The sequence below is a fragment of the Rana temporaria genome, chromosome 1 (assembly GCF_905171775.1).
Source record: "Rana temporaria chromosome 1, aRanTem1.1, whole genome shotgun sequence".
NCBI lineage: Eukaryota > Metazoa > Chordata > Amphibia > Anura > Ranidae > Rana > Rana temporaria.
Genome location: NC_053489.1, coordinates 172,805,447 through 172,830,808, shown reverse-complemented (window position 1 = coordinate 172,830,808; position 25,362 = coordinate 172,805,447). Strand labels below are relative to the sequence as shown.

General features: G+C 42.1%; 1 protein-coding gene across 1 annotated transcript in view; it reads left to right on the top strand.

Annotated features, from left to right (window-relative positions):
* The window catches only part of PTPN11 (protein tyrosine phosphatase non-receptor type 11), a 98,678-nt gene that overhangs the window by 28,879 nt on the left and 44,437 nt on the right, over positions 1-25,362 (top strand). Inside the window, exons 2-9 of the mRNA XM_040346143.1 lie at positions 3,214-3,336; positions 9,222-9,416; positions 10,925-11,117; positions 13,024-13,140; positions 13,230-13,343; positions 19,843-19,939; positions 21,787-21,866; positions 21,959-22,117. Coding sequence (XP_040202077.1) covers positions 3,214-3,336; positions 9,222-9,416; positions 10,925-11,117; positions 13,024-13,140; positions 13,230-13,343; positions 19,843-19,939; positions 21,787-21,866; positions 21,959-22,117 — 1,078 coding nt within the window. The remainder of the gene's footprint in view (positions 1-3,213; positions 3,337-9,221; positions 9,417-10,924; positions 11,118-13,023; positions 13,141-13,229; positions 13,344-19,842; positions 19,940-21,786; positions 21,867-21,958; positions 22,118-25,362) is intronic.

The following is a 25,362-nucleotide window of genomic DNA, read 5'->3' as shown; positions in this document are numbered from 1 at the left end:
GAAATTTTTACTCATTCTAATATAGACATTCAGTTGTCTATTGGTGCATTATCCTCTGGTTTATTTATAGACAGTTATTTTTTGCAGAAGTACATTACAGACATATTCCCCATTGCAGTATGAGTTAAAAGGCATTGCATACATATTCTTCAATGCATTATGGGATTAGGTACAAACTGTCCAACAGGAAGAATAACCATCAACGGAACCTCATCAGTATCTTCACATTATGCACTTTATTATCTCCCCGACATTTATATCCAATAATCTGTCGGTCCACCGGGGCCAATCCCGGCACATCCAACTTGGTTGCGCATAATTTCTCAAACGTGTGTGCCCTACCCCTATGCTGGTATACCAATTTTTTTCATTCGCAATACCACACCAATATTATCAATCCACTCCTTTATGGCCAGGGTGGCCTCAGACTTCCAGCGTAACACCATACATTTCCTTGCTTGAAATGGAACTCACGTATAGCCTCTCTGCAGTGTTGTTCCTACTCGTCTTTCTCCAGAGCACCCAGGAGGCAAGCTCTCGGGTCCTGTGGAAGAGATACTTTAAATACCAAGTTGACTGTAGTCGCCACTCCTGCCCAATATGTGTGTAGTTTGGGACACTGCCACAGCATATGGATAAGATCCCTGTGGTCTCTTTTACATCTAGTGCATGTGGAGTCGAGCTGTAGATTCATCAAGTGAAGCCTGTGGGGGATATAGTAAGTTTGCAGCAGGATATATAGCCGAGTAAGCCTTTGGGATACATTCAGTGAGCACTTGCCCTGAAAAATCTCTTCCCATTGTTCCCCGTCTAATTGTCCAACGTCTGCCTCCCACTTCTTCCTTGCCTTCAGAGGATGCTGCCTCATCACAGACTGTAACAGGATAGCGTAACATTGGGAAATAAAGCCTTTAGACCAGGGCTCGACAAATCCCGGTCGCCAGGTCGCCATGGCGACTAGAAATAGGGTCCTCGCGACTTGGCTTGGAAGGGGGGCTGGCGCCATCTGGTGGTGAGCCGTTGGTTTTTACAAGTTATTACCACCAGATGTGTAAGCTGGCGCCATCTGGTGGTGGCCGTTGGTATTACAAGTTAAACAGCAATTCTAATGTCATTTTTCACTATTTTCACTGCCATCTTCTTCCCTCTAATTAGAACCCCCAAACATTATATATATTTTTTATTCTAACACCCTAGAGAATTAAATGGCGATCGTTGCAATACTTTCTGTCACGCCGAATTTGCACAGCGGTCTTACAAGCGCACTTTTTTGGGAAAAAATACTTTATTTATTTTTTATATTATTATGAAAGATAATGTTACACCGAGTAAATTCATACCCAACATGTCACGCTTCAAAATTGCGTCCGCTTGTGGAATGCCGACAAACTTTTACCCTTTAAAATCTTCATAGGCGACGTTTAAAAAAATCTACGGGTTGCATGTTTTGAGTTACAGAGGAGGTCTAGGGCTAGAATTATTGCTTTCGCTCTACCAATCGCGGCGATACCTCACATGTGTGGTTTGAACATCGTTTACATATGCGGGCGCTGCTCACGTATGTGTTCGCTTCTGCGCGCAAGCTCGTCGGGATGGGGTGCGTTTTCTGGCTCCTAACTTTTTTAGCTGGCTCCTAGATTCCAAGCAAATTTGTCAAACCCTGCTTTAGACGAAGCAGCATCCCCCAGAAGGCTAAACACAGGGGTCAGGGACAGATGAGACTCTGAAGAACGGCTCTGTGCTGCAACCACATGGCTAAGTTGTAGGTAATAGAAGTGCATCGATGGTGGAAGACCATAGGCTTCCCTCAGATCAGCGAAGGAGCGCAACACCCCATTGCGGAATATGGGCTGGAAATGTGTAACCCCCATACGTCTTCCATCTAGCTCCGGACTGCAGCTTGGCCAGTTCAGTGATGTCTTTGGGCTGCTGTAGGTGTCCTAGTTTGTTCCTAGGGGGGTCTAACCTTCCATATGAGGCTGCGGAAAATGGCATTTATTGTGCGAAATGTCTTCAGAGGGATAACCATGGTTGTATAATGGAGAAAATACAGTAGTTGCGGAATAAGTATAATCTTAAAGGGGTTTTAAAGGTACGATATTTTTTTTCTTCCCCCCCCCCCCCTAAATAGCTTCCTTTACCTTAGTGCAGTCCTCCTTCACTTACCTCATCCTTCCATTTTGCTTTTAAATGTCCTTATTTCTTCTGAGAAATCCTCATTTCCTGTTCTTCTGTCTGTAACTCCACACAGTAATGCAAGGCTTTCTCCCTCGTGTGGAGTGTCGTGCTGCATGACTGGTTGTTCTGAAGTTCCATTTTTTGTTTTGATAAGCCAGACCTTGATGATGCTGATTCGTTGCACAGTTAGCAAGCTGGACGCAGAGAGGATCCAAGGGAAGCCACAATGCTTAAAGCTTAATTTTGATAGGCATTGGTCCAGCTTGGACCAATAGAAGTATGTACCGTATTTATCGGCCTATTGCGCGCATCGGCGTATAGCGCGCGCACCCCTGATCTGGACGTGAAATTCCTGAACATTTTTTTCATTACTTACAGTTTTGGTGTCTTGCCCGGCGTCCATCGGTGGCCTTGTCCGGTCCAGCGTCCGTCTGCGGACTTCGTAGTGTCCCCCCCCCGTTTGTCCCGCGCTGTCTCTGAGCCTATCCCCGCTTCCCGCGCTGTGTTTGAACGCCGACGACATAGACCGAGCGCAGTACACTCGGGCACGCTCGGCTTCTCTCGCATAACAGCGAGGGGAGCCGAGCATGGCCGAGTGTACCCGAGTGTACTGCGCTCGGTATATGTCGGCGGCCGTGTTCAAACACAGTGCGGGAAGCGAGTATCGGCGTATATCGCGCACCCACGATTTTTGCCCTGATTTTAAGGGCAAAGAAGTGCGCGCTATACGCCGATAAATACGGTATGTGTTATACCTGGCTGATCCCTGTGGAAGTGAAGGATCACCGTAGTAGCTGTTTGAAATACAGTGATCCTGGCTCCTCCGGGTCCTATGCCGGGCAACTCCACAAACAATCCGTACTTGGAATTTAGCTTTAATAGGGCTATATGTCTAGCTATGAGCAAGAACAGAATTATAATTATTTATTGTAAATTAGGCAGCATGTCTTCCTGGTGATAACGCACTGCTTTCTTGCTGGCTAATGTCTGAAAATAATTATTTGGTTCATGCTGTTGACTTTCTTTTGGTTACAGATGGTTTCACCCGAATATCACAGGTGTTGAAGCAGAAAATCTTCTTTTGACCCGTGGAGTGGACGGCAGTTTCTTGGCACGTCCCAGTAAGAGCAATCCTGGTGATTTCACGCTCTCAGTAAGGTAAGGAGCTCTTTTCCTGGATGTTTGGAATACAAATATGTTTTTTAATACTGGTTTGCTCTTGGCTTGAGCAGAGATCATTTTCTTTTTCTGACAATTAAAACGATATTTGCCTCTTTTTTTTCTTCTTTTTCTTTTTCTTTTCTTTTCTTTCTTTCTTTTTTTTTTTTTTGTCTTTCTTTTTCTTCCTTTTTTCTTTCTTTTTCTTCCTTTTCTTTTTTTTTTTTCTTTTTTCTTTCTTTTTCTTTTCTTTTTTTCCTTTTCTTTCTTTCCTTCCGAGATAGTCCCTAGTCCACAGTCTATAGAGACTATGAGATGTTTAGTGTGCATAACCACAACTAATATTCACTGCTTATTCCAAACACACGGAAGGTTTAGGAGCTTATGGTGGTAGAAAAATGCAGTAAGAAACCATTTCTTGAAAAATAGGTTATAGGACAATTAAAGTGGTAGTAAAGTTCCCCTGGACACTTCTATGAACAGGTAAGCTTATGATAAAGCTTACCTGTAGGTACAAGAAATATCTCCTAAATGTACATTGATTAGGAGAGATACTCAGTGTCCCTGTACCTGGGCCGTAAACAGTGACTCCCGTGCACATGCGCGGAAGTGCCATCATCGCATTTCGGCCACAGCCTGCAAACCCTAAAGGAAGACTGGGTGAAGATGGAAGCCCTGTCAGCTCCGCTGGAGGCTTTTGTTTCAAGGCAAGTATTTCATAATGTGCTAGTGTGCACAAATACCGTGTGACATATAAAAGCTTGCAAAACCCATCAATTTATTTTCTAGAGCCTCTGCTTTACAAACACACGCACACACAATGTAAAGTAGTGAGTAGCTTGTATAACAGTGTAAATTTGCTGTTCCCTAAAAATAACTCGGCACACAGCCATTAACCACTTCCCGACGGCCGTACGACTATATACGGCCGCCGGGTGGCTCTACTTCTCTGGGAGGCCGTGTTTTTACGGCCGCCCCTTTTCGCGTTCCCCGCGCGCGCTCCCGAGCGTGCAGCGGGGAACTGCTGTGCTGGCCGTGTCCCTTGGACACAGCCAGTCACAGATCGCCGTGAACGGCCAATCGGAGCGGCCGTTTCCTAGGCGATCTGTGCGGCCAATGAGAGATGATCTCATATGTTTACATATGAGATCATCTCTCATTCTCGGCTCTCGCAGACAGCGGTGCTGTCAGGGGAGAGAGGAGACGGATCTGTGTCTCTTGTACATAGAGACACAGATCGGTCACCCCCCTTCCCCCACAGTTAGAACACTAATTAGGATACACATTTAACCCCTTCCTCACCCCCTAGTGTTAACCCCTTCCCTGCCAGTCACATTTATACAGTAATTAGTGCATATTTATAGCACTGATTGCAGTATAAATGTGAATGGCGCCAAAAATGTGTCAAAAGTGTCCGATGTGTCCGCCATAACGTCGCAGTCCCAATAAAAAATCGCAGATCGCCGCCATTTCTAGTAAAAAAAAAAATTTTATACAGTAATTAGTGCATATTTATAGCACTGATTGCAGTATAAATGTGAATGGCGCCAAAAACGTGTCAAAAGTGTCCGATGTGTCCGCCATAACGTCGCAGTCCCAATAAAAATCGCAGATCGCCGCCATTTCTAGTAAAAAAAATAAAAATAATAATAATTCTGTCCCTTATTTTGTAGGCGCTATAACTTTTGCGCAAACCAGTCGCTTATTGCGATTTTTTTTTTTTTTTTTTTTTTTTACTAAAAATATGTAGAATACGTATCGGCCTAGACTGAGGATAAAAAAAAAACGTAAAAAAAAAAAATTGAGCTATTTATTATAGCAACAAGTAAAAATATTTTTTTTTTTTTCAAAATTGTCGCTCTATTTTTGTTTATAGCGCAAAAAATAAAAACCACAGAGGTGATCAAATACCACCAAAAGAAAGCTCTATTTGTGGGGAAAAAAGGACGTTAATTTTGTTTTCGAGCCACATCGCACGACCGCGCAATTGTCAGTTAAAGCGACGCAGTGCCGAATCGCAAAAAGTCCTCTGGTCAGGAAGGGGTTTAAGTGCCCAGTAAGGAAGTGGTTAATGTCTAAACCGCTGGCAACAAAAGTGAGTACACCCCTAAGTGAAAATGTCCAAATTGGGCCCAATTAGCCATTTTTCCTCCCCGGTGTCATGTGACTCGTTGGTGTTACAAGGTATCAAGTGTTAATGGGGAGCAGGTGTGTTAAATTTTGGTGTTATTGCTCTCACTCTCTCATACTGGTCACTGGAAGTCAAACATGGCACCTCATGGCAAAGAACTTGGAGAATCTGAAGAAAAGAATTGTAGAAAAGGACAGGGGTCGGTGTCGGTAGGACAGTAAACAAGGGGACAACACTGAGATCGGCTGTTCCAAGTAATCGGGAACAGCGATCTCTGTGTTGTCTCAGTGAGCCCATCCCCCACACAGTTAGAACACACTAAGGAACACATTTAAAATTTTGATCGCCCCCTAGTGTAAACCCCTTCTCTGCCAGTGTCATTTATACATATTTTTTAATAATTTTTTTTACCATATGTAGAAGAATCTATATTGGCCTAAACTGATTTTTATTTATTAATTCTTTGGGTATGTATTTTAGCAGAAAGTAAAAAAAAGAAAGAAAAATATTTTCTAAATTGACGCTCTTTTTGTTTATAGTGCAAAAAAACGCAGAGGTGATCAAATACCACCAAAAGAAAGCTCTATTTGTGGGGAAAAAAAGGGCATACATTTTGTTTGGATACAACGTTGTATGACCGCGCAATTGTCAGTTGAGGCGACGCGGTGCCATATCGCAAAAAATGGCTTGGTCATTAGAGGGTTAAATTCTTCCGGAGATGAAGTGGTCAAACCTTTGTGTTTTTTTTTTTTTTTTTTTCTTTTTTCTTAATAAATAAAAATGTTATACTCGCCAGCTCTGTGCAGTGGTGTTGCAGAGATCAGCCCTGTCCCTCCATTTTTTGGGTTTGTCGCCAGCATTCCAGGCACCTCCTCTTCAGCGAACGCCCACAGTGAATGCCACTATCCTTGTGGACACCTGTGCATGCTCGCTCCCGAACTGCCCAGTCTGCGTCTGATGACACAAACTGGGTGACTCGGCCCCACACCCCCGCTCCCTTGTCACAGCATTTGATTGACATTGGCAGGAACAAAAGGCTGCCGCTGCTATCAATCTGCCCAATGAGCAGGGAGACAGCAGCAAGAGCCACTGCTCTTGTGCACATCGCTGGATCGGATCGGATCAGGTTCAGGCAAGGATAAGGGTATGATTTTATTACAAGCCCATTGTTTGGGGCCAATTAGAACAGTAAACTACAAAACTCCTACTCCAATAAAAATGATCTGTTTAAAGTCGCAAGTTTAAAAAAATATTTATGTACCGAGATATCATGCGCTCCTACTTTTTAAAATTTTACAAAACGAGTCACTGTTTCTACACTGGTAAACATCTTAAAAGAAGAAAGCCTGTTGTGCTCTACTCTGCAAAACAAACACTAAAAACCATTGGGGGCAAGATCACATCAAGCAATGTCCCCACCTTCGATGGCCATATGTAGATACAGAGCTCAGGTCTAATTCTGAATTAATAGATAAGACGTCTGTAGATATAAAGCTTCACAACAACAGAGTACATTTTTTTCTTGCAGGCGGTACATGCATATCAGGGGAACCGTACTTTACACATAAAGGGCTATGCTCCTACCAAGGTATTACAGAGAGTTGTATGTGAATTAGGCTGCTGTATCAGGACTCTCCAGCCAAGCTGACCAAACCTCGGACCTTTGGGTGCATTTCTGGTCTGCTGCAATCGGCCTCTTTCGGCTCTGCTCGGCTCCGGTGCCCCCCCCAACCTCAGGCCAAAAGAGGTACTGCACACCGCTTTGGCCTGAATCGTGCTCGTTTTGTGAGATAACACTTGCAAACCAAGTCACATTTTTTTTAAATGCAGTGCTCGTATTGCGAAATGCTCGTTAACCGTGTTACTCGCAATCTGAGGTTCCACTGTACTGTATTTGATCCCCAAGCAAAACATGACTTGGTACTTGGTCGAGAAACCCTTGTTGGTAAGCACAGAAGACGTTTCTTGTAGTTAGTTACCAGGTTTGCACACATCTCAGAAGGGATTTTGTTCCACTCTTCTTTACAGATCTCTAAATCCTTAAGGTTTCTTGATTGTCACATGGCAGCCCAAAGTTTCAGCTCCCTCCATAATTTTTTTTAAGGATTAAGGTCTGGGGACTGGCTAGGTGCACTCCATGACCTTAATGTGCTGTCGCTTGAGCCACATCTTTGTTACCTTGGCGGCTTGTTTTGGGTCATTGTCATGCTGGAATACCCATCCACAACCCATCTTCAGTGTTATGGCTGAGGGAAAAAGGTTCTCATTCAAGATTTTACAATACATGGCCCCCTCCATTGGCCTCTCTATGCAGCAAAGTCGGCCTGTACCTTTAGCAGAGAAACCCCTCCAAAGCATCATGTTTTCACCTCCATGCTTGACTGTAGGGATGGTCTTCTTAAGATCATAGTCGGCATTTTTCTTGCTGTGGTAATACTAAAGAGCTACATTTTAGTCTCATCTGACCACAGTACTTTCTCCCAATCCTTCTCTGAATCATTTAGATGTTCATTGGCTAACTTCAGATGGGCCTGTACACGTGCCCTCTTGAGGAGGGGGACCTTGCGGGCGCTGCACGATTTCAATCCATGATGATGTATTGCGTTACCAATGGTTTGTTTGGTGACTGTGGTCCCAACTGACTTGAAATCATTCACAAGCTCATCATGTGTAGTTTTGGACTGACCCCCCCACTTTTCTCATGATCATCTTTACCCCATGAGGTGCAATTTTGCATGGTGCTCCAGACTAAGGGCGATTAATGTTTTTTTTTGTATTTCTTCCATTTGCGAGTTTTGGCTCCAACAGTTGTCTTTCTCGCCAAGCTTCTTGATGATGGTCTTGTAGCCCATTGCAGCCTTGTGCAGGTCTACAATCGTGCCCCTGATGTCCTTTGAAAGCTCTTTGCCCCTGATGGTGAGGTTTGAATGGAAGAAAGGGATACAGTCTTTTATACACATAGCGAGTTGTCGTTAGGAGCACCTTCTTAAATTGACAGGACTAGTCTGTGTACCACATGAGCACATACTGTAGCCAGTCTGTGGGAGCCAGAATTATTGTTGGTTGCTTGGGAATCAAATGCTTATTTTACTCACTGAACTGCAACTCAATTTATAACATTTGTATCATGATTTTTTTGTATTTTTGTTTGATATTCTCTCTATCGTTTAAAATACACCTATGGTAAAACTATAGACCCTTGATTTCTTTGTAAGTGGGCAAACATACAAAATCTTCAGGGGATCAAATAATTATTTTAGCCACTGTGCATGTTTCAGTTGTCGCTATGTACAAAAACAACAATCGTGCTACACAAGTCTCACCCCAGAGTTAGAACAGTAATTCTAAGGCCATCTTTCCTGGTTAACGTTAAAATGATGACCTGCACAGGCTTTTTTAGCACTGCCTATAAACAATTTTGGCTACTGTTTATTGCCATTTTATTGGCAAGTGCCATTTTAAGGCTTGACATGTTGGGTATCTATGTACTCAATGCAGGCTCATCTTTCTATACGACATAGGATAGTATACATTTCTATATGAAGTTCTATTTTTAATATGTCAGAAAAAGTTCTCTTATGCAAGTGGGGGAATTGCTGCGGTTACGATTCAGTTAGTTTGGATGTTTCCCAAGAAAACAAAAGAATTATTGATCTCCAGGGGAAAGCGCTTCACTTGATGATTTTTATTCTCCTCTTCAGTTTTTGTAAATCGGTTCATAAACTATCTTATACTTAATGTTTTATCATTTCAGGAGGAATGGAGCGGTTACACATATTAAAATCCAGAACACAGGTGATTACTATGACTTGTATGGTGGTGAAAAGTTTGCTACACTGGCTGAATTGGTTCAGTATTACATGGAACACCATGGACAGCTGAAGGAAAAAAATGGGGATGTTATTGAGTTAAAGTACCCATTAAACTGTGCGGATCCTACATCTGAGAGGTAAGCAGTCTCTTGATTTCTCAAAATAGAGATGTCAATTTGCATTGTATTTTATTGCCTAACATTTCACGGTTATGAGTGCAGCAGGACAGGCCTCTGTAGGTTTAAAGAGGAGTTCCGCCCCCCCCTATGAAAAAATTAAGTCAGCAGCTACAAATACTGTAGCTGCTGACTTTTAAAAATAGGACACTTACCTGTCCAGAGTTCTGGCGATGTCTGCACGCCAGCCGATTTTCCGATTGACTCTTGGTGCCGCCGCTGCCCTTTTGTAGTAAAGGAACCCGACAGTGAAGCCTTTCAGCTTTACAGCTGGTTCCCTGCTGCACATGAGCGTAGCGCGCTGCACTTTTTTACTAGCCCAGCAGCGGTGGAAGGAGGAGGGATGCCGAACTTCCAGGGGACGGCAACGCGGCGGAGTCTCCCGGAAGTGGGAAAGGGTAAAATTCCCTCAATTATATTTTGCAACTAAATGCTCTGTATGCAGGGGAAACCGAGTGTTGTCCCATCACTGCAATGCAGGACCAACAGTGCTTTGTTACAGTAAGGAGCCATTGCACTATTGCCCCCTTTTCATAAATGTAATTGTTCTTAAAGGGCCAAAATAAATATTTTAGTTATAGGTAGAGGCCCCTAGCTTCTTCAACAGCAAGATAATCCCAGTAAACATGCATACGGAGCTGCACACTGATGACATGGCCCACTAATCTTCATTCAGGCAAGCTGGCCTCTAAGATCGTTCCTGCCTATAGGTCATGTCTGCTCCTTCCCTCCAGGCCTGGGCTCCCCCCCCACGTTTTTTTTGGTCTGTTGGGGGGCTCAGGGCTTTGTCCTCTTTTATGGGAGCTTGGTTGGGAGTTGCAGGGTTTCAGTGTTTCTGTAGCAATGCCTGCCATGTGCTGGGTGGGTGGCAATTGTATTGTAGCTGCAGCAGCAGCCAGTTTTGGTGGGACCCACTAGCTGCGGTGGCCATTTTGCCTTAAATGTTATGAGTGGCCATTTTGAGGTGTACTGGCCATCTTGTTGAGGATCTAGCTTCCCTGTTGCTTGGCCTGGATTGGTGCACGGGTGGCCATTTGGTGGAGTTTCAGCCAGACTTTATAAATCTTGCAGATTTTTGTGCAGCCTACACTAGGTGCTGTTTCAAGTTGGCAGGGTCACCCAGTACTACACATTAATTGACCGTACTTGTGAACCTGCAGATTGGTGGCTTTTCCAGTAGGACCTATGTAGAGTAGGCTGCTTCTGTGCAGTGCCATGTGGCCTAGTTGGCTTGGATGACCAGAATGCTGCCTGGCATAGGTGGCAACTCCTAGACTTGGACTCTAAACGGGTATATCTAAAAAGAGGAAAACAATCAGATTTAAAGTACATTTATACTTTGAAGATGAGTAGCACTTAATGCTTTCACATGCTGTCTCATATATGACATTCTATAATATTGTGTATTGAACACCCTTTTTATTAATAACTGTTTTCTAACTAGAATTATGTGTATGCTTGGAAATTAGGTGGTTCCATGGTCACCTCTCTGGGAAGGAAGCAGAGAAGTTGTTAACCGAAAAAGGTAAACATGGAAGCTTCCTGGTTCGTGAAAGCCAGAGCCACCCTGGAGATTTTGTGTTGTCTGTTCGCACAGGGGATGACAAAGGCGAGAGCAATGATGGCAAGTCTAAAGTGACACACGTCATGATACGGTGCCAGGTAATTTGTCTTAATAACCACTTCACTTTCTCATTGATCTTTTATAAATTCTGCTACATTGATAAAAAGCTTTTCTTTCAGAAAATTTTGTGATGTGTACATTAACCACTTGCCTACTGGGCAATTTCATCCCCTTCTTAATCAGGCCAATTTTCAGCTTTTAGGGTTCTTGCACTTTGGCACCATTATGAAATTTTTATCATTTTTATTTTCACACAAAAAGAGCTTTCTTTTCTTTTGGTGGTATTTTGCTAAACAAACAAAAAAAAAGACCGAACAGTTTTGAAAATGTAGCGCTACCCCCGAAGGAGCTGCTGGTTAGATTTTGGGTTTGCACGTTACCTTTTATAGCTTCAGTGTCAGGGTGGGAAAGTCCATAACAAATGCAATGTCCAGATAGATGTAAAACCTTCAACAGTCAGGGCCCCGTACACACGACCGAGGAACTCGACGGGCAAAACACATCGTTTTGCTCGTCGAGTTCATTGTGAAGCCGCCGAGGATCTCGGCCAGCCAACTTTCCTCATTGAACAACAAGGAAATAGAGAACATGTTCTCTATTTGGCTCGACGAGGAACTCGTCGGCTTCCTCGGCCGAGTACACACGGCCGGGTTTCTCGGCAGAATTCAGCTCCGATCGAGTTTCTGGCTGAATTCTGCCGAGAAACTCTGTCGTGTGTACGGGGCTTCAGGCTTTATTTTTTACTGCAGGGTAACTTGAAGTAGAGAAAGTAGAAGGAAGGAGAAGAGCAGGGGAAGGTTCAGGCACACGGTACAGAATGTTCAAAATATTCAATCAGGCTCCACTCTCAGCTATTGAGTGGGAATTACTCACCTGGATAGTCCCCTCTCACATGGCCTAGCAGCCGGGATGATGCACAAACTAATGTCCAGACGGTCTCTGCCACAGACCTCTTGGAATGAACTTGGTCTCTGCCACAGACCTTTGAAATCCTGTGGCAGAGGATTCCTGGACGCATCCAAATACATTCAAAGTCCTGAACCTCCAGCCGTGCAGCAGAAGAGCCTCTAAGCCGATACCGGCAGACTGCAGGGCTTTCAATATAGTGGATCCCTCCTTAATTCGGTCACCAGGCCTCACCCGAGACGCTAGCACTTTGCCAGTCTCCTCCAGGGCAGGTCCTACTAACAGCGAGGCAACTCCCGGCCACACACACGCACACCTTGTGCCCGAAGTGCCACGAGGCGAAGACTCCAGAAAATGCCGTCTGCCCCTTAAGTATCCTTCCCCAGCATGCACAGCGAGGTCACCACTCCCCCTGAACCGCTGCAGAGAAAGGACACCAATACACCATGGTACACCTGTGTTCCAACATAAGGCCAGGGTGGCAACACCACCTACAGGCAACAAGGGAATATGCCAAGCAGTACCGCAGCCAGAACAGAGGCAAATTTGTGTTAAACAGGTCTGGGCCCAAATACTGGCCCAAACTTCCCCTAAATTTGAAATGGCGCCCCTGGATTTGTGGTGGGCGCTACAAATCTTTTTTTTTTTTTTTTTTAAGTTTCCAATATAAATTTTTTGCAAATAAGTAATTATTCTCCTTCACTGATGGGCGCTAATGAGGCTACACTGCTGTGCACTGATGAGGCTGTGCTGCTGATGGGTGGCACTGATAGGCACTAATATGCTGCACCTGATACTCAGAACACTGGTGAACAGTGCCCTGATTATATGTGTACATCTACTCGACGTATATTCCATGGATAATGAAGTCTCTGCACTTTTCACAGCTATTAGAATGCAACTTTGTACTCTAGGTCAGAAATGTGTCTTTATGGCATTTTCACTTAATAATGTAACTCTGCCTTTTAGAAAATATGAGCAGGTATGACTGATCTGTGTGAACCCCTAATCCATTATATGATTTGTCTTCTTGTTTAGGATATGAAATATGATGTTGGAGGAGGAGAGAAGTTTGACTCTCTAACAGACCTTGTGGAGCATTATAAGAAAAATCCCATGGTGGAAACACTTGGCACAGTACTACAACTCAAACAGGTAGAGGGTCATATATAATCCTATCTCATGAAACTTGCCTGCAGCAAATCGTTTGCTTTAATAATCCTTATTTCTTTTTTTCTTCCCAGCCTCTGAATACAACCCGTATTAATGCAGCAGAAATTGAAAGTCGAGTAAAGGAACTGAGTAAACCTGCAGAAACGGCTGATAAATTTAAGCAGGGCTTTTGGGAAGAGTTTGAGGTAAGTCGATTTAATTTAGTTATAGACCTCAGAACGTAGCAGACGTAATCAAGTTGCTTAGAGGACATTTTACATGAAAGATCCTTTCCTACTTGTCTCAGATCATCCAAGTATGAATGCTTTTATAGTGGTGGGCGGAGGACTGCCAGGTGACTCCAGAGACCGTTTGTTTTGATTGTATACAATGGCAAAAAAGGGCCAGGAAAACCCAATCCGTGGGATGGGCCTGTTGGTAGAAAAATTAGTCTTTCCCTAGCTTGTGCTAGACGCCTGGGTGCTTAACCTGTTGCCCTTCCTACTGTTGTGGAACTACAAGTCCCATGAGCCATTGCCAGGCTGACCGTTCCAAGGATGACTCCCAAATCCAGAAGCTTGATGGAACTTGTAGTTCCACAAAAGCTGGAGGGCCACAGGTTTGAGCATCCATGTGGCTAGAGAAACCTGCTAGAAGACAGCCTGTGCTTTAGACCCCTTTCACACTGAGGAGTTTTTCAGGCGGTATAGCGCTAAAAATAGCGCTGCTATACCGCCTGAAAAACACCTGCCCAACAACCTCAGTGTGAAAGCCGGAGGGCTTTCACACTGAGTAGATGCGCTGGCAAGAAAAAAAGGGGAAGGGGGATAACGCATAGGCACTCACATTTGCCCACATCCGAAATAGTAGTTCAAGAGAAGGGGTTGTACTACACTAGGTAGTGACATGGCGGACTTTCAAAGGCAATCACAGGGACGTTTTTGGTTATAAAAAAATATAGATTTAATTACAAAAATACAGATATACAAATAAATTTCAATAAAATAAGTTGAGAAAAGTACATAAATACATATTCCTAAGCAATATTTTCGTCTCGCCGACGCGTTTCGCCTTACGGCTTCTTCAGGACTAGTTTTTTGAGATTTTATGACAAAAAGGTATTGCTACTTGCATACGTCAATTGAGTTGATGGCCATCCACATCCATCAAGGATCATTGGAATCACAGGTAGAGAAGTACCATGTGATAAGTTGGTAAGCCCAATGGGAGGAGAAAAGAAAATCTCCTAATGATGTAGGGAGACCACAGCGATAATAAATTGCAGGTTCTGGAAGTAAAAACAGAAGAGCAAGACCGGGACCAGTAAGGCAAAAAGCAGGTGGAGGGAGCCTGGAGGAAAAATAAATCCCGACACAGGGCAGCCACACTGCACTGTCCAGTAAAGGGCAGACCGGAGGGTTGAAAGCCTTACAGCCGTAGAGGTTTAGTATGTCCCGGGGGGGTAGCAGCCTGTGCTCCGCGCCCAAAGGCTGCTACCCCCCCGGGACATACTAAACCTCTACGGCTGTAAGGCTTTCAACCCTCCGGTCTGCCCTTTACTGGACAGTGCAGTGTGGCTGCCCTGTGTCGGGATTTATTTTTCCTCCAGGCTCCCTCCACCTGCTTTTTGCCTTACTGGTCCCGGTTTTGCTCTTCTGTTTTTACTTCCAGAACCTGCAATTTATTATCGCTGTGGTCTCCCTACATCATTAGGAGATTTTCTTTTCTCCTCCCATTGGGCTTACCAACTTATCACATGGTACTTCTCTACCTGTGATTCCAATGATCCTTGATGGATGTGGATGGCCATCAACTCAATTGACGTATGCAAGTAGCAATACCTTTTTGTCATAAAATCTCAAAACTCGTCCTGAAGAAGCCGTAAGGCGAAACGCGTCGGCGAGACGAAAATATTGCTTAGGAATATGTATTTATGTACTTTTCTCAACATATTTTATTGAAATTTATTTGTATATCTGTATTTTTGTAATTAAATCTATATTTTTATAACCAAAAACGTCCCTGTGATTGCCTTTGAAAGTCCGCCATGTCACTACCTAGTGTAGTACAACCCCTTCTCTTGAACTAGATGCGCTGGCAGGAGAAAAAAAAATCTCCTGCAAGCAGCATCTTTGGAGCGGTGAGAGGAGCAGTATGTATACTGCTCCTTTACTGCTCCTTCCCATTTAAAACAATGGGAAACCGCGGTAATACCGCACGCAATGCGCCTCTGTAGAGGTGCATTGTGGGCGGTATTAACTCTTTATTGGTCGCTAGCGGGGGTTAATACCGCACGGCTAGCGGCCGAATCCTGCAGCAATTCCGACGGTATAGCGCCACTATACTGCCACCGTGCCTCCCGCCCCAGTGTGAAAGGAGCCTTAGTGTATATCATTCTAGCACCAGTCTCCTGCCTCAGAACAGTGCCCCCTAGTGATGGTTGCAAGCAGTTTGCTGGCAACCAAAGACCTAAAGATAACCATACTATTATAAACTTAAAGTTATTGGCTATAAAACGAACACATTCTTTCAGCGTTATTTAGGGAGGCTGCAGGAAAATGTGTAGATAAGACATGTATAGCAAAACTGCTGCTGCCATTTAAGTATTCGAGTTTATAAAGAGATGGTTTTACAGATCTTTTTACTTTGCCGTGGACACAGCTATTATTTACAGTAGGGAACATCTATCATCAGTTTTTAAATGCAGACTATCTAAGCTGTGGGCAGTAAAATACTGTGTAGTGCAATGAAAGCAATTGTTTTAACTTTGGAGCTAGCATTTTGTGCTCTGTAATTAGCATAAAAGAGAATGTGAAGGGACCATGTTTGCAAACATTTTGTAAGGTTATGCAAGACTTGGCTTGTGAGCTCTTTGACTTCTGTTTTATTACAAGCCGTTTTCTTGCTTTGTGGCATTGCAGTATTCTGTCTCTGCACTGCTGGTATGCTGGTGTCTAACACTGCAGTGTCTAAGACGGAGTATACTGCTGCATAATAAGATCTATGGGATGTAAAAGGACCAGACCTTTGTGGAAATGGCCGTATTTTCTATCCAGTCAAAAACTGCAAGCATATGACCTGTTCTCTGCGGTTACATAATCTTTTTTTTTTTTTTTTTTTTTTTTTTTTGTATTTATATACATAAACTATACAGAACATAAATGTAAAACATCTGATGATCCTTGTTCCTGAAAAGCAGTGTGTTGTTGCTTTCCTGTATTGTATTGCTTTTGTGTACCAGGAGAATTTTTATTGTTTTTTATTTGTGGAGGAACTCTAGCTTACCATGTTTTAGAAGATCCACAGTAAATATTGCCTTGAACTGTGCCACTGATGGTTTTTGACCTCCACATATTCACATACAGTGCATCCAGAAAGTATTCACAGCGCTTCACTTTTTTCTAATTTTTTTATTTTATTTTTATCTGACAGCCTTTTTTCAAAAAATTGATTAAATTCTATCTTTTCCTCAAAACTCTACAAACAATACCCCAAAATGATAATGTGAAAGTAGTTTGTTTGAAATTTTTGCAAATTTATTAAAAAAACAAATCTCATGTACATAAGTATTCACAGCCTTTGCTCAATACTTTTGTTGAAGCACCTCTGGCACCAATTGCAGCCTCAAGTCTTTTTGAGTATGATGCTACAAGCTTGGCACACCTATTTTTGGGCAGTTTCTTTCATATTGTCATGGGGTATTATTTGTAGAATTTTGAAATAACGCTACAACATAACAAAATGTGGAAAAAGTAAGGTGCTGTGAATACTTTCCAGATGCACGGTAAAAAATACATATAAAAATGTATTTGTCTATTCTATTTCTCTGTGTGTGTGTGTGTGTGTATATATATGTATGTGTAATATATATATATATATATATATATATATATATATATATATATATATATATATATATATATATATATATATATATATATATATATATATATATATATCTCTCTCAATGTGTGTGTGTGTGTGTGTGTGTGTGTGTGTGTGTATATGTATATGTGTATGTGTGTGTGTGTTTGTGTGTGTATATATATATATACATACATACATACATACATACATACATACATACATACATACATACATACATACATACATACATACATTTTTTTTTTTTTTTTTTTTTTTTAAAGAAACTCCCGTTTAAGCTAGTGTACAGAAATTCTCTTTGCTGCTTTATGATTTGCTGCCCTTGCTTTACTCAAGTCTGGGCTTGAGAAAGGTCTTGTAAGTGCTACCAAGAAATCATTGGCCAGTTTTAAGATACCTTGCAGCAGAGCTACAGTGGGGATCGAAAGTTTGGGCACCCCAGGTAAAAATTTGTATTAATGTGCATAACGAAGCCAAGGAAAGATGGAAAAATCTCCAAAAGGCATCAAATTACAGATTAGTCATTCTTATAATATGTCAAAAAAAGTTAGATTTTATTTCCATCATTTACACTTTCAAAATTACAGAAAACCAAAAAATGGCGTCTGCAAAAGTTTGGGCACCCTGCAGAATTTATAGCATGCACTGCCCCCTTTGCAAAGCTGATACCTGCCAGTGTCATGGATTGTTCTCAATCATCGTCTGGGAAGACCAGGTGATGTCAATCTCAAAGGTTTTAAATGCCCAGACTCATCGGACCTTGCCCCAACAATCAGCACCATGGGTTCTTCTAAGCAGTTGTCTAGAAAACTGAAAATAGTTGACGCTCACAAAGCTGGAGAAGGCTATAAGAAGATAGCAAAGCGTTTTCAGATGTCAATATCCTCTGTTCGGAATGTAATTAAGAAATGACAGTCATCAGGAACAGTGGAAGTTAAAGCAAGATCTGGACGACCAAGAAAAATATCAGACCGAACAGCTTGCAGGATTGTGAGAAAAGCAATTCAAAACCCACGTTTGACTGCACGATCCCTCCAGAAAGATCTGGCAGACACTGGAGTTGTGGTACACTATTCCACTATAAAGAGATACTTGTACAAATATGGTCTTCATGGAAGAGTCATCAGAAGAAAACCTCTTCTATGTCCTCACCACAAAAATCAGCGTTTGAACTTTGCAAATGAACATATAGACAAGCCTGATGCATTTTGGAAACAAGTTCTGTGGACCGATGAGGTTAAAATAGAACTTTTTGGCCGGAATGAGCAAAGGTACGTTTGGAGAAGAAAGGGCACAGAATTTAATGAAAAGAACCTCTGTCCAACTGTTAAGCATGGGGGTGGATCAATCATGCTTTGGGGTTGTATTGCAGCCAGTGGCACATGGAACATTTCACGAGTAGAAGGAAAAATGGATTCAATAAAATGTCAGCAAATTTTGGATGGTAACTTGATGCCATCTGTGAAAAAGCTGAAGTTAAAGAGAGGATGGCTTCTACAAATGGATAATGATCCTAAACACGCCTCAAAATCCACGGGGGATTACATCAAGAGGCGTAAACTGGAGGTTTTGCCATGGCCTTCACAATCTCCTGACCTCAACATAATTGAAAATCTATGGATAGACCTTAAAAGAGCAGTGCGTGACAGACATCCCAGAAATCTCAAAGAACTGGAAGACTTTTGTAAGGAAGAATGGGCAAAGATACCTCAAACAAGAATTGAAAGACTCCTGGCTGGCTACAAAAAAACAGCTATGATACTTGCCAAAGGGGGCAGTACAAGATATTAACTCTGCAGGGTGCCCAAACTTTTGCAGACACCATTTTTTTTGTTTTTTGTAATTTTGAAAGTGTAAATGATGGAAATAAAATCTAACTTTTTTTGACATATTAGAATGTCTAATCTGTAATTTGATGCCTTTTGGGTATTTTTCCATCTTTTCTTGGCTTCGTTATGCACATTAATACAAATTTTTACCTGGGGTGCCCAAACTTTCAATCCCCACTGTATACAATTCTGTCTTTTAATTTTGTAAAAACCAAACCTAATGGAAGCCTGTAAGAATTTCTGAATTCCATCTTTAGATATAGTCTACGTCTGGTGTAAAAATTGACCACTGCTGTGTTTAAAGGTGGAGGAGCAATAATTCTATTCTAATGAGTCCATTAGAACAGAATTGAATATATTGCCATGAGCACACATTGTTCAGCTTCCATGCTCCGATTGTCTGGGGCTTTGACAAATACAATGTGAAAGTTTATTATCATGCTTTATGCAATTCTCCAGCATAGAAAGCCTAGAAAACACTAAAAATACCCAGCATGCAAACAGGTACCCATCTATTAGTTTCAGGAGACCTCATACTGTCAGGATTCCCGTTCATCCATCAACTGCAGAAAGTTTGTTTTGGAAAGCTTTTTTAAAACGTTTTTTTCATGTACTTTTTTTTTTCGAGTGAGCTTTACGGCTTGTCTTCTATTTCTTCTATTAATTAGATCTCACAGACTTCTTAAATATTTTATTTCAATGTCTAAGTGTGGCACACAGCTGCAGTCTGCACAGAAAACATTGTGCTGAGGTTATTTCCACCTCTGCATGTCCTTGTGTGTCATCCACACAAGGGATGTATATTTTAGGAATGTGTTGACAGCAGTCCTCATTGTGGTTCTGACTGACAGGCAATTGCTCAGTCTGGAAGATGGTTCTGCAGTAGGTGAAGAGAAAGCACAACACATCGGCTTTAAATGACAAAGATAAAGGTTTCTTGTGAAATGGGCTCTATTCCATTTTTATTTTTTTTTTCCTTCATTCCTTTCAGACGTTGCAGCAGCAAGAATGCAAACTACTGTACAGCCGCAAAGAGGGGCAGAGACAAGAGAACAAGAACAAGAACCGATACAAGAATATTTTACCTTGTGAGTATTGCACATCGCTCTGAATAAGTGGGCTTTAGTACTCTCAAGAGATTTTACATTCACAGGCTGGGCTCCGTATTAAGGAGAAATGTCAGCTTTCTGATTTAATTGCTTATTCCTTAGTATAGTAGGCACTCTGCCATTGGCTCCATACTGAGCATATTCGGCAAGATTAAAATAGTTTTTTTTTCTTCTTCTTTTCATCTACATCAGACAGTTTTGTCTAGATGGTAAAAAGTAACTTAACAGCATTGCTTGCAATATCCTGGGTGCACTTGTGCTACTGGAACCAAAGTAATGTCGATGACTTTGTGTTGTGCGCTTCCGCCCACAATTCCACTATCTTGTACAAGCACAGTACCATGTCGAAATGTACTCTCTTTGCTTTCTGCTGGTCGGTCTGGCACTTGCCCCATCTGGGTGGCAGGCTGCGGGCAGCGCCTCCAGTGTCCTCTTCTCCAGCATGACAGCTTTCCCCGCATATCTCTTCTCTCCTCCTCCTAGGCGTCCAATAGGATCCCCTGATGTTTTTGGCCTAATGGGAAATGGGGCTTACGACCCGCTTCCTGATTGGCGGGGAGGAGATTTAGTGTAAAAATGGCAAGGAGAGAGCCCAGTCCTAGAAACACGGCTTCCTTGACTTTTGAATCATGCTGTTCATCCTACAGTCGCGGTATCCAAGAAAATCATTGTTTTTTGTATCCAAGGTGCATTCATTGGTTGCGCATGGGAGGGCTCATGTATGTGTATAGACTAGGGATCGACCGATATCGGTTTTCTGGTGCCGATACGATGCCGATATTTCGGCCACCTCTCCTCCCGATAGCCAATTTTTTGCTGATATTTTGTACATTTAAATTTTTTTTTTTTTTTTTTACTCTGTCATTTTCGAGTTAAAAAGGATATGCATTTTTTTTATTTTTTATTATTATTATTATTATTATTATTTTAGGAGCCTGTTGAGCATTGCACCCATGCTCAGCAGATCGTGGCTGCAATGCCACGCTCCTGCAGACTGTCTGTGTAGCTGTCTTCCCATACCTCCAATACGGGCAGGCAGCATGCTGAATGACAGGAAGCTCAATGAACTACCTTGAGAGCTCAACGGCGCCCTGGTATTTCAGTGAGAATCTGCAAAAGCTGTCAGTAACTTCACTTCAAGGATTTGTGAACCAATGAAACAGCTGTGTCGGTGGAGCCCTGCACAGCCGCACTCTCTTTGAATCGTGACAGCGAGTGTGGGGAATAGATCTCCGGCTCACTTGTCACTAGGGGGGGGGGGTCGAGGAGAAGGAGGGGTCAGATGCGTCACATGTTACACCCTAAATATGTGTGTAACCTGTTCAGAAAGGTGATCCTATTTTTTTAATTGTTTGTGATCGCTGACTCATTCATTTTAAGTAATGGGTATATGTGTACCATGCGCCCCCTTGTGCTGCCCAATGATTCAAGCACTTGGCATAACACGTCATCTCTCCCAGATATATTAAGAAGATGTGTACTTGAATGACAAAGATTGCTGTTACTGACATCCTCTTCTGTAAATGCTAGTTGCCTGCCGGCTGTCATGCTTATCCCATAACTTCTGATATCGCTTGCATACTTTTTCTGGGTCAGTGACTGAAGTCATTGACAGCCAAGCAAGTTGCAATTTTCAGAAGGAAAAAAAACAGTAACCACCTACTAATTTCTATCAGGGTTTCCGTTAAAGTACAGGGAGCGTAAAAATAGTCTGAAGCATAAAATCACCAGGCCATCTTCTGACCTCTTTCTAAAATATATCCAAATCCACTTTGTCAGTAGTGATAAGAATGTTGTTTTACTAGAACTTATTTTTTTCTATACAGTTGATCACACAAGGGTTGTTCTTCATGATGGAGATCCTAACGAGCAAGTCTCTGATTACATTAATGCCAATACTATAATGGTAAGATCCTCTCTCAAGTACGTGAATGGCAATTTTATTTTATTGAACACAATATATGATTGTGGCTTTCCATAATATTTTTTTATTTACAGCCTGAATTTGAAACAAAATGCAACAATTTAAAACCCAAGAAACGTTATATTGCTACTCAGGGCTGCTTGCAGAATACAGTGAATGATTTCTGGAGAATGGTTTTCCAGGAAAACTCCAGGGTTATCGTCATGACGACAAAGGAAGTTGAACGAGGCAAGGTGTGTTTCATACGTAGCGGTCTTATTTGTTCTGTCTAATCGTTTGTTGCTCAACACTGGTTGTTGATTATATAAAGGTTCTGTTTTTTGGCAGTAGATGTGGGAGGGTTTTATTGAAAATGAATGGAGCGAAGTGAGGCGAATAAGCCATGGCAGCCAGTCAAAACTTGGGAAAAGATGTATTGTGGTTGGTTACTGCGCATTGTATCTGGCACTGAATTATTTTGACAATGTAAGATAAATGCCACGCTGCGCTCTCTTGATAGCACCCTCCTGTTCGGAAACGCTCTAGAAAAACCCACTGCGTTGTGTGCACATGCATCTTTAAAAAAAATGTAATTTGTCTTTTAAAAAATAGATCATTAACCTGTCCATTTGTGATTGTGTTTTTTTTTTTTCCCCATTTCTATATTTTGTTTTAAAACTGTATGTTTTTGGTCCATTTCCTTCTGATGTGAGGAAGGAGATGAAAATTATTTAGGGGATTGCTAAAGCTGGCCATACAGAATTTATATATATATATATATATATATATATATATATATATATATATATATATATATATATATATATATATATATATATATATATATATATTTATATATTACTGTATTTATCCAGGTATAGCGCGCACCGGCGTATAGCGCCCACCCAATTCTTGGAGGGAAATTTCCTGAAAAAAAAAATTACTTGCAGTTTAAATGTCCCTCTTCAGTGTCTTGTCCATCGGCGGCCTCCTCTGGTCCGGCGTCTGTCTTCGGCCCTCGTGGTGTCCTCCCCGCTTCTCCCGGTCTGTCTCCGAGCGCCGCCGCCATATACCGAGCGCAGTACACTCGGGTACGCTCGGCTCCCCTCGCAGGGCATGACCGCTAGCGTGGCCGAGCATAGCCGAGTGTACCCAAGTGTACTGCGCTCGGTATATGTCGGCGGCGGCACTCAGAGACAGGGGATCGGCGTATAACGCACACCCACGATTTCCCCCTGTTTTTAAGGGGAAAAAAGTGCGCGTTATACGCCGATAAATACGGTGTGTGTGTAATATAAATATATATATAAATTATGTGTGTGTGTGTGTGTATATATATGTATATATATGTGTGTGTATGTGTGTGTATATATATATATATATATATATATATATATATATATATATATATATATATATATATATATATATATAATTACACACACACACACACACACACTTTTTTTTTTTTTTTTTTATTATAACCTCAGCTGACAGGCACATCCACTATTTATATGCACTGTATGGGTTGGGGTTGCACCTAGCTAACACACAACCAGCAACTATTGATGTGAATACACAGTGTGTAAAATTGTCCGCACTATATATTTACCTGTAATAAAATAAAATGCAAGAGTGCTCACATACCATAGATAAGAAGGCACATAGTGTGCACAGGCAGCAAAAAATCACCTTGATTTTCAGGGAAGATCTAATGCTTATCTGTGCTAAGGATGACTAATTTAAGGATGTGTTGCTACATAAGGTCCTTTAGGGCCGGTTCACACTAGCGCGCTGTGCGAGATCGCATGTGATTCCCACCACACTGCAAATCACATACAATGTCATTTCAGCCATACAGATAGTTTGGCTGAAATCGCATCGCATTTGGACTAAACTCGCACTGGACCCTTTTTTTGTTGCGCACCAGAATCGGTTTGCATGGGTGTTCACACACCTATGTGGTCCGATTCAGGTCCGAACTGACAGTTCGCAGTGAGATATGCCAGCTGAAATGGGGGGCATCATTAACAATGTATTGACACTCCCCAGCAGTTTGCATATGGCAATGTGAACTGCCGTGCGATGCGGGAATCGGCAGTGGATTTGCAGAGTTTTCTCATAACACTAGTGTGAACCCAGCCTTAAAGTGGATGTAACAATGATTCATGAAATTTGACCTCGGCACATATATCTGTAGTGTTTACTTATCTCTCTCCAAAGCCCTGAGTCCTGTGTCTTTCTGCTGCTTCGTTCCTCTGTTATCACCATGATGACGTCTGACAAGTTCTCCAACATGGGAGATAAAAGCAGCTGAAAATTTGGAGAGGCTTCTATAGATTAGAAAAGAGCTTGTCTATTTACAGCTCTGTATGCTTCTTTCTTCCCCTGCCTATGTGGAGTAGGGTTGTGTGCCTTTCCTCCAATCATCTGTCACACAGTGTACTGTATGCCAAGACTCCCCTCCCACTGCTGAAACAGGAAGTAAAAATTCTGACAGGATGTTCACTTTCTAAAGAAAGCTGCAGAAAGCAGATCTAGATGTAAAACTTATGTAGGGAGATTTGTTTCATCCCTGTGTATCATCTGAGGCTATTTTACTTCTCTGGGTATATGTGAGGGTTTACATCCACTTTAAGCCAGCCATATATGTTTTAGCAGGGACTGACCGAGATTTGAACAGTGTATGGGCATGCTAAATGTTCCAAAGTTGATCGATAATCAGCTTGAGGTGCAACCACCCTGTCATGTTTTACATCCGATTTATTGCTAGGTGCTAATACAGCTGCTAACACTAATCACGGTGTTATTCTGGTGGGGACAGTTCCCCAGCCCCCCTGCCAGAAGAACACAATGTCTTTGTGGGAGCGATTTCCCCCATCGGCACTGACTGTGTTGATAGGGGAACCGAGTGATTTTTCTTTTGCAGGGAAGAAAATCACTCCTTCTATGGCTAGCTGTAGTGGGAAGACTGTTTGTTTATTATAAAACCCTGAGACAGGAGTGTGGCTTCAGATGGCTTTCAAAGTCCCCTGTGTAGAGATTACCTTTGTTTACTGCATGTATAATTTTCTCTGAAGCAAGAATTCTGCTATATTAATGCCATTAATTATAATGTGTTCAAGATAAATGCAATAAAAAAGCACATAATTGTGCAAGAACCCTTAATGCGCCTCAGCTGTTTGGTCACAATGTTTGTTTATTTGCAATTACTGTAGTCTTTAAAAGTAAAGCTACTTGGAGGATTGGGTTGACTCACTGTATGTTGTGGTTGCTGCCTTGCAAACAATAGCGTATACACCCTCAAATGAATGGGCTGCCTTTTAATGGAAAGCATGTTAACAGCTTCACAGAAGCCAGAATGCGAATCAATGTGCTATTAACCTTGCAAAGTTTAACCCCCTTCACGCCTAAGGGTAAAACAAATATTAATGCCTAAGCACAATTTTGCAACTTTGACATGTGTTTGTAAAACCATACATATCATTACAATTACTTT